The sequence below is a fragment of the Silene latifolia genome, chromosome X (genome assembly GCF_048544455.1).
Source record: "Silene latifolia isolate original U9 population chromosome X, ASM4854445v1, whole genome shotgun sequence".
Classification (NCBI taxonomy): Eukaryota; Viridiplantae; Streptophyta; class Magnoliopsida; order Caryophyllales; family Caryophyllaceae; genus Silene; species Silene latifolia.
In genome coordinates, this window is record NC_133537.1 from 19046837 (window position 1) to 19057200 (window position 10364).

General features: G+C 35.1%; 1 protein-coding gene across 1 annotated transcript; it reads right to left on the reverse strand.

Moving 5' to 3' along the window:
- Positions 1 to 7024: 7024 nt before the first annotated feature.
- Positions 7025 to 7426, reverse strand: LOC141616986 (putative mitochondrial protein AtMg00820). The gene has a single exon (XM_074434155.1). It carries the CDS (start codon positions 7424 to 7426, stop codon positions 7025 to 7027), a length of 402 nt encoding a protein of 133 aa, XP_074290256.1.
- Positions 7427 to 10364: the final 2938 nt, after the last annotated feature.

A 10364-nucleotide genomic window follows, 5' to 3' on the forward strand; every position in this document is an offset into this window, starting at 1 on the left:
TGAAGACGGATAGTGGCTCTTTCACAAAATACAAGTGGGAGGACAAGTGGGGGTATCCATTTCCCCCCACTTGTATTATTCATTTGCATTTTGTGATAGAGACACTATCCGTCTTCAGCTTGTGACGGATAGTGTCCGTCTTCAATGAGAATTTGCGGTTGCTTAATAAAGTGATCTACATATCGTTAAAGTATGATTATTGGTGAGACTTATCAAAGTATTAAGATTCTGCTACATCAGTTTTACACTAACTTTTATTATTATTTTATTGTTCAGACGCACCTCAAACTTTATACATTATTCATCAGACTTACCTCATACTCTACTTTTTTACTACGGAGTACATTTTTCTTATGAGGTTTTAGGTAAAAAGGAAACAATAATAGTACAACACATGGTAGCAATTTATTGGTTGTAATAATTATAAAAAAGTGGGGTCAAGACTCTTGTAGAAATTTCCAAAACTCAATTTAATACTTTCTCAAAATTTGGGTAGATTCTTAAGAGTCTTGAGTGAGTTTTATCTCAAAACTCATGTGAGTCTTGTCTTAAAATTCACCAATAATTTTACCCTTAGCTAATATGTATACAACATTCTTGTTCATGTATCAGCTTTTACCCCAAATTTGCTCTAGGAACACTTACGGGCCGAATTTCATGTCCTAGCTGATTATGGCCCATCACAAGGGAAGTTTCACTTTTGTGAGTTATACACTTATACCTGTATAGGTTCATCTTATTCGGCCCAAAATTAAGTTCATCAATTGATACTTGATAGTAAGTAACTAAGGAGTGTAGTAAAAAAGATACTCCTCCGTCCCAGTTAATATTACATTTGTTATATTCCCTCACAAAATAAAATAAATGTAACTATTCATTGTGACAAATAGAGTACTTACGTCTACGTGGAAATGATCGAAATGTTATGTTCACTCATTATCCGCCACCATGCCCTTGTAATTGGGGTGGCTATTAGGGTCATGGAAGATGTTCGCACCCACAACATGAGTCACATATCGATGCTAGACTTAACTAAGAGATTTATGAGTAACTTGTGTTTTATGTAATACGAATTATAGATCAAGTCACTCATTCATATAATTTCTTGGTTTGTTTTTCATTATTTAACCTCGTAGTCAGACATTCATCAATTTCTTGGTTATTTTCATTATCTAACCTCGGATTGAGGTACTATAGCTGGAATTTCGAGGGAATATAGTTATTTAGTTGGTTTATGACATTTTCTATAATAAAGCAAGGGGCAAAGCTTTGTAGCAACTTCCCTCTCATGTAGTCGTTGGTCCTCTTCCTTAGCCCCTATTGTCGCTTTTGGCAAAGCTACGTACAAGCCTACTTTTGAGCAGACCCGGACCGTGTTTTGCCTTATAACAAGAACTGAATGAAATGACCGGAGATTGTGGTTTCAATATCAATTATATTGTAATGCTACCCACCTATTGTAGATGGGTAAATGACCGGAGATTGTAGTATCATCTAATTTATGGTGATCGTTACATATCATATGGAATTTAATTGGAAAATATATTCCATCTTAATTCGTTCAAATCAATAGCTGGGGACGACAATGGTAAGATGGATTAAGTAAAGCAATGTGTGCATTTGAGCAATGATAGTGTGTTAGAATTGAAGACCATCTCAACCAAAATGTTAAATTGATAGTTCATGTCAAATTAATGATTTTATAACACATTTTTTTTAACTTGAATGTCCTTTGAGCTTGAACAATGCACAAGATAACTGATATAGTCATATCCAAGCAAACTTTCTCCCATTTTACGTTAGTTACAAAATCATGAAAATTGTTACTTCATTGAAACCAAACAATCTAGTTTAATTTGCATCTAGCAATAAATAGCGTAACTTTTAACTTTTATATTTCTTTGCAACTAAGATCCTCTCCAGCAATTGGGAATTACAGTACAACAATACTTATTATCAGACACAAGACAAATAAGATGGTAATTACATATGTAATCCCTCATTTGTCTTTTGGAAAAGTATTAAACCTCTCCAATTACTAATACGGATCATTTGTTTTGTCAATGTTCATTATGGTGTACTTGCATACGAAATGTCAAAACATAGGACATGACTCCATTAAGTGTCGGTCCAAAAAAGAGTTCATACTAAAATGATTAATTAAAACAAGAGAAGAGTAAAAACGCCTTTAATAATCGGGTCTCATTCGAAATTTCCCATCGTAATTGCAACTTTATGCCTGGATTATCGAAAAAGCAGTGAGAAAATAGAACCGCGTTAGCTGACTTTACTTTTTAAAGAGGATTAAAAGTTGATTTATTTTTTTGGCATCAGTCGAAGTTTCAACGCCCTTTATTTTCCCCAGTTGCATTGCATGGCTGCTTTGCTGAGACAACGCCAAATTAGCTAAGCCATACGTCATGTCCATTTAAGCACTCTTATTTTCTACCCTAACATTTTCTTGATTTATTATCAAAACTCTTTGAACCAGCAAGCCTTTAACCAGAAAAATTAACTTGACTAAAACTGCTTAATAAATAACTAGTGTAGAGCCCGTGCGAATGCACGAATGCACGGTATTTTAGATGGTCATGTGTAGAGAACTTAATAATTAGAGCTAATAATAGTATATAAACGAACTTTGAATTTTATTTTTAATTATCTACAATTGTTAATGTGCAAAAATACTAAGAATTAAAATAGAGAGAATCTTTCATTTTTACTCGGAATAAGTATGTGATTAAAAAAATAAGATTATTTACAAAACTTATGCTTATTTTTACGTATTTGAAGCATATAACTATTTTTGTAATTTTTGTTACTACATACGGAGTAACAATTTAAACGGAGTAAAAAATTTAAAGAATAAAAAAGTGAAAAGCACACATTGGTTTTAATAAAATGATTAAAATCTGCATACGTTTTAAATATAATATTTACGACATTTAAGATAAATATATTGGACAAATGAGATAATAATCAATAAAACACATTTAGCCCAACTATAAAAGTTGCGGTGTTTGATAAGATACTGTGAGTCTGTGACACATAAAGGTCATATATTAGGTCCAATACATATCCAGATAAAGTTAGGCCCAATTTCTAGCTAATAGCATTTAGGCGGGAAAATTTTCATTTTTCTTATTCTCTTAGTATAAGGGGGATAACGAGTAAAATGATCTAGGTCTAAATATCGCCGGCCAGTAAAAATTGAACCACAAAGTTAACTTCACTTGTTAAGTTATGTTTTGTGTTTAATCATTGTGTTGCCTGTCTCATTAATCATCATTGGCTTAAATACAATATCGAGACCCGAGACTTCGTATGTCATAGGCCGGCTCTAATACCCCCCCCCCCCCCCCCCCTCAAACTGGAGCATGAATATTAAGAATGCCCAGTTTGCGGAGGAGAAATACAAATTGAGTCGATGCTAAGGCCTTTGTAAAAATATCAGCTATTTGTTCTTTAGTCGCTACATGAGAAGGACGGATTAATCGATCAGTAATGGCACCACGAATGAAATGACAATCAATCTTGATATGCTTCGTTCGCTCGTGAAAAAGGGGATTTTGAGCGAGTTGAATTGCGGACTGACTGTCGGAGTAGACATTCGTGGGAGACGAAAAAGACACGCCTAGGTTGAGGAGCAATCCTTTGACCCATTTTAACTCGCAAAGGAGAGCTGCCATCGCCCTGTACTCGGCCTCGGCTGAAGATAAGGAGACCGTCTGCTGCTTCTTTGTCTTCCAAGAAATGGAGGAGGCACCAAGGAAAACGAGCTACCCAGAAACAGACCGTCGAGTTGAAGGATCACTGCCCCAGTCGGAGTCACACCAACCTGTGACAACGAGCTCGCTATCAGAACGAAGAAGAATGCCTTGACCCGGGCTACCTTTGAGATAGCGAACAACACGAAGAGCTGCGTCATAATGGACCTTGCGTGGCTTGCTTAAGAAGCGAGACAAGGTGTGGACAGCGTAAGAGAGATCGGTCCGTGTTACAGCTAAGTATACAAGGCGCCCAACAAGTCTTCGATAGGACTCGATATCGTCAAGAAATTCACCCGTATCAACCCCGAGTGTATGATTCTGTTCAATGGGAGTGGCGACGGGTTTGGAACCCAGCATACCGGTTTCAGAAATAATGTCAAGGGCATACTTTCTCTGACTCAAGAAAATTCCTTTGGAGTTTCGGGCAACTTCAATACCCAAAAAATATTTCAAGACACCTAGGTCTTTCATATGGAAACAGTCACCAAGATACTTCTTAAACTTCGAAATAGCCAAAGAATCATTACCGGCCACGTCATGAGGTCATCCACGTAAACCAAGACGTGAAGAGAGGTAGTATTCTGTGTGTAGCTGGACAAAGAATAATCAGAATAAGACCGAGTAAAACCATACCGGCGCAAGGCAGTTGCTAGTTTAGCGAACCAACAACGAGGAGCTTGTCGAAGGCCGTACAGGGATTTGCGTAACCGACAGACCTTTCCCTCCTTTCCGTTTCCAAAGCCGGGGGGAAGCTTCATATAGACTTCTTCGTCAAGATCGCCATGAAGAAAGGCATTGTGCACATCCATTTGATGGAGCTCTCATTTCTTTACAACAGCTACAGCTAAGAAAGCACGAATAGTGACCATTTTTACCACAGGGGCGAAAGTTTCACCGTAATCAATACCCTCCACCTGATGATTACCCAAGATATTGCCTTTCTCATTAATCATCATTGGCTTAAATACAATATCGAGACCCGAGACTTCGTATGTCATAGGCCGACCCTAATATAACTACTCTTCATCAATTACATTTAACCGTAGAATGCTTATCATAAGATTTCACAAAGTAAATGTAAATAACTGAATCCCTAATCGGGTCATTCTATTGAGTGTAGTACATATAGGGCATGTTTGGCCTCGCTTTAGGAAAATTGTTTTTGTTTTTAGAAATGAGTTTTTTTAATAAGCTACTTCTTGATAAAATTGTTGGTGTTTCGCCTAATATTTTACAGAAAACGACTTTTCAACAAGACTTTTTACGTAAGCGGATGAAAAAAAACGAATTTTGTTGTTGAAAAGTATATCAAATGGGTCTCGATTTGTAGAGAATCAAAAATATGAATTCATAAGTATTAATTTTATTTTTTTTAACATGTTTACAACATACAATTTGTCATTTATGCATTAAAAATCTTTAAAATGAAAGTAAAAGCTAGAAGCACCAAATTGATGCTTCTACTTCTGACTCTCAAAATTGACTTTTGGGCTTAAAAGAAGTTGTTTACTTGTTTTAACTTCTTCAAAATTGATTATTTGGCCTAGCTTGTGCTTATTTAGTGGAAAAACACTTCTAAAAGTCGGGCCAAGCAGCACCATAGTTAGGGTACAAGGCTAATTACAGATGTGAACGTAATACACGAAAGGATATCTACGATATACAATCTAGCCTAATAAGAGGAAATACTCCTTCCTATTCGAAATAACTCTCCCTATTGGAGGGTGCCACGAGAATTAAGGGTGTTTGAATTAAATAAGCTAAAGTATTGTGGTAAGGTGAGATAATTGGAGAGAGGGAAGGTATTGTGAGGTATTATTGTGGGGTTAGATGATTAAAATAAGTATTGTTGTGGGATGAGTTGATTAAAATAAGATAAAGTATGTTATTGCAGAGTATTTTTGTGGGGTGAGGTGATTAAAATAAGTATAAAACTTACTAAAAAAAGGAAAGGGGGAGAGTTATATGAATAGATGAAAAAGGAAAGGGGGAGAGTTATTATGAATAGGAGGGAGTACAAAATATTGCGTAAATAAGCGGGAGGAGAGCGGACGCAAAGACTGGTCCAAAATTGATTGAAGAGTTGTCGTGGAAGCCCCTTGGTGAATATATCAGCATACTGAAACGTAGAGGGGACATGAAGGACGCGTACTTTGCCAAGCTGCACCTGCTCACGAACAAAGTGTATATCAAGTTCAATATGTTTTGTGCAGTGGTGCTGAACGGGGTTGCCAGAAAGATAAACAACGGAGATGTTATTGCAATAAACCAGAGTAGCATGGCGAATAGGCATGTGAAGTTCAAGTAACAAATTTCTTAACCAACTGGTTTCAGCAACTGCATTAGCAACCCCGCGATATTCGGCCTCGACGCTAGAGCGAGAAACCGTAGCCTGGCGCTTAGAGGACCATGATATCAAATTATCACCTAAAAATATGCAGTATCCCGAAGTGGAACGGCGCGAGTCGGGACAACTGGCCCAGTCGGCGTCGGAATAAGCAATTAGAGAATGCGACTTGGATACGGACATAGTAAGGCCAAATTCCATCGTACTCTTCACATAACGCAGGACACGTTTCATGAAGTGTAAATAGGGTTCCCGTGGGTCGTGCGTAAATAAGCACAACTGTTGAACAACATAGGGGATGTCAGGTCGCGTTATAGTAAGATATTGTAACGCACTTGCAAGGCTCCTGTAAAGAGCAGGATCGACAAAAGGTGGACCATCGGTCGCCCTGAGTTTGGATGACGTGTCAACGGGCGTGGTAGAGGCATTGCACCCCGTCATTGAGGCACGGGCAAGAATAGACCGAGCATACTGACCTCGCGAGAGAAAAAGACCTGTTGTAGAGCGAGTGACAGTGATGCTGAGGAAGTGATGGAGCTTGCCCAAATCTGTCATGGCAAATTCATGAGACAAACTAGCAATAATAGACCGAAGAAAAGCAGTACTAGATGCAGTTAAGACGGTGTCATCCACATATAATAAGAGGTAAAGCCATATTGGAGCCATCGTTAAAGATAAACAATGAGGCATCACACTTACTGCTTCGAAACCCCTGTGGGATAATAAAATTTGAAAATCGTTGATACCAAGTCCGGAGGGCTTGTTTTGGCCCATATAAAGATTTACATAAGCGACACACATGAGACGGGGCAGAGGAATCCACAAAACCTGGGGGCTGATGCATGTACACAGTTTCTAATAAATCACCGTGCAAGAAAGCGTTCTTAACGTCAAGCTGATGAATGGGTCAAGCACGGGATACATCGAGGCTTAAAATTTTGCGAATAGTAGCTGGTTTAACAACAGGGCTAAAAGTCTCATCATAATCTATACCGACCTGCTGAGTTTTGCCATTAACAACCAAGCGCGCCTTATAGCGCTCAAGATTGCCGTCGGAACGAAATTTATGGCGAAATAGCCACATACACCTAATCCCATGGGAGTCTGAAGGACGAGGTACCAAATCCCAAGTATAATTATCATTAAGAGCTTTGTATTCGACATTCATGGCAGCTCTCCAATTCAGATCACGGAGGGCCTCAGATGGAGATTTTGGTATGGGTGAAAGCCAAAAGGGTAGGTTTGTGTCAGCGATAAGGTTCATACGAGAGATGGGTTTATAAATGCCATGTTGTGAACAGGTGGTCATTGTTGGAATATGTGTCCTCCGACAATAATGCGATCACAACTGTCGATCATGATGATCACATGTTTAAATCTCATTTTAAGAATACATGTGGGAAGTAATATTTTACTGTCAACTGGTCCACACATATCGGTAATGATTGGCTGACTAGAGTTTGACATTACTGTCGTGCGACGGTGGTGATCAGTTGATCCCCTTAGGTCATACCTAAAGGGTAACACTCTTAATTGATTATTTAATTGATCGTATGTTGATACATATTAATTAAATTGCTTAAAATTGACGGATGATTTTGTGAGTATTATTGACGTGTCTTATTGTAATTTGATTAAATAAAGATACAGACTAAGTAATCAAATTGTTTTATTACTTGGATAAAATTATTGTTTACGAAACAATTGAAACTGAATGAATAATTTATTATAAATACAAGACGTTGTGATTTATAATTGATAAACCATTTTTGGTACAAATAATTATGAATTATTAAGTCGATTTTTGTACATGCCGTATTTTTATTAATACGTTGATTTTTAATATGTTAAAAATACATTACATTGTGACATGTCATGTAACATGTTACATATGACAAATTGACAAATGACAAAATATAAAATGGACCTCCTATTTTATGAAAGTGCCGAAAATAAAGAGGGAGTATTAAGCTTAACACCCCCCCTATAACCGGTTTTCTAAAGGGCCATTATAGAGAGTGTTTCTCTCTAATATTCATTCACAACTTCACATAAAAATTTCTAGTGTAAGAAATTAAAATTTCCTCTCTACATATTATGAAAAATTAGAGAGATAATAACTCCCAAAATTCCTTTCTCAATTTTTAGTAAGATTAATATTGTTCTAGTTCAAGTAATATTAATCTATTAAGAGGTTATCTTGGGTATACATCTTTGGGAGGGATTCTAAACTTGAATCTTTGTTCTTCCATATAAGGAAAGCTCAAGAACAAGTAAGAAGGGGATCTTACTTGTGCCCTTTTAATCCGAAAATCCATAGTAAGAATAACGATTTCTTCTCTATTTCGAATTATGTTTGCATGCATAAGATTTGTAATTATTTTATGACTAAATAATTTCTCACATATATTAATATGTTAAATAATGAGATTAATAATTTATAACAAGTGGTATCAGAGCCAGGTTGTTTGCATGCAAATCGGTTATTGTTTTTCCGAGTTATACGATTAACAAACAAAACTTATAAATTTGTGTTTATTATGAAATATCACGAAATTTATTTGCATGTTAAAGTTTCTGGTCCTAAAATGTATTTAGGATATTTTGGTTCATTTATGGATTTTATTGTTCATTTTTAATAATAATGGCATTAAAATGTGATTTTTATGATTAAAAATGTCATTTTTGGACTAAAAATAGCTAAACTTCGATTTTTCCAGTGGTTTTTGGATATGTTTTCACATATATTATATAATAATGGCCTGTAAATTTTCATAATAAAATGAGTTGTTATGCTCGAAATATGGATTTTTCAAGTTAAAATCGTATTTAAATGGGAAAATAGGTTAATATGAGTTATATTTCGAATCTGGTCATAGAAATTTAGTATGTTGTCACATACAATTTTAAAAGATGTGTATAAAATATTTGTCTATAATGAAGTCTTATGCATGATTTATGAATTTTTGATGAAAAATCACATAAATAGTGACTTTAATTAGTAAAAATGCTAAAACATACTTCATGACTAAGAAAAAATGTCACATGTTGCATTTTATCATATATTTCAGATCTAAAAGTAAAAATTTAATAAAAATAATTTTTTCTCATACTTTTATGGTAATAATTGATAAATCCGATAAAACCGCAACATTGTTTTTCTCGATAAATTTTCGAAATTTGTAACCTATGTTTTTGAGTATTATGAGTGTCATGCTATTTTTCCAGAATGTTCATGAGTTTAAATTTCAAATTTTAAAATTATTTGAAATTTTTATGATTTAATTTGAAGTTTATGGCAAAATTTTGTATTTTGAGTCCATTTATGAACAATATTAAGAAATATAAGTTAATTATTGTCAAATGTTAGTGGAGACTAATTTTGAGTCCTAAGATGGTTAGGGTAATTAACTTGTACATAAATATGAATTTATGTAATTATTGTGATTATAAAAGGTTAAATCACGCAAATCCGTAAAAACCGATTAATATACGATATTGGCTCCTTAAAGGCGATTTAGCATAAAATTAGGCATGTTCATACATATTATAATGCAGCATTTTATTTATGATTGTCATATTTTAATTTTATGTAATTTTGAATTATGTAATTTTACTTAGTATGGCCTTAGTTTTAATTGGTATTACCCGAAATGTATGGGAATATCGATTCGGTTGTAATTTATTGTGATCTCGTATCACCGTTTTGTAATTTAATAGATTTATTTTTATTTTTAATTACAAATGTATAATAGGAAATTATGTAATTTATTTATTCCGGTGTTCCTTGAAGACGGTGCCACTCGAGAAGGCGATCCATTAAAGAAAGTGTTGCCTTGAAATGCGTGTCAAGACCGAAGTTCAATTGACCAAAGGAGTTGGTTTTCGAATTTGTAATAGTTTATTAGATTTACTATTCTAGGAAGGCCATACTAGGATTTTATTTATGCTTTGCATTTTTTTTATATGTTGCATGCATCGCTAAATCGCCATAACTAATCATTTATAATAGTTGGGTAGAGGTCGCTATATAAATGCTCATATCTTGTTGAAATATTTACTAGTATGATATAAAAAGACAAATGTTAATATTTCCTTTTCCTCCATACTTGTAGTTCATTACAATGAAACCATCAAACGCTACTACACCGATTACCATTGAGTCTTGCCACAATGTTTTTAACGACGTTTGCTTCAACAATGATTTCAACACTACTAGAGAACTTCATTTTGAGATAGGTTCGGAT

What these genes read in the sequence shown, in the direction of transcription:
- LOC141616986 (XM_074434155.1), bottom strand. Translation starts at nt 7,426, where the DNA reads ATGACCACCTGTTCACAACATGGCATTTATAAACCCATCTCTCGTATG.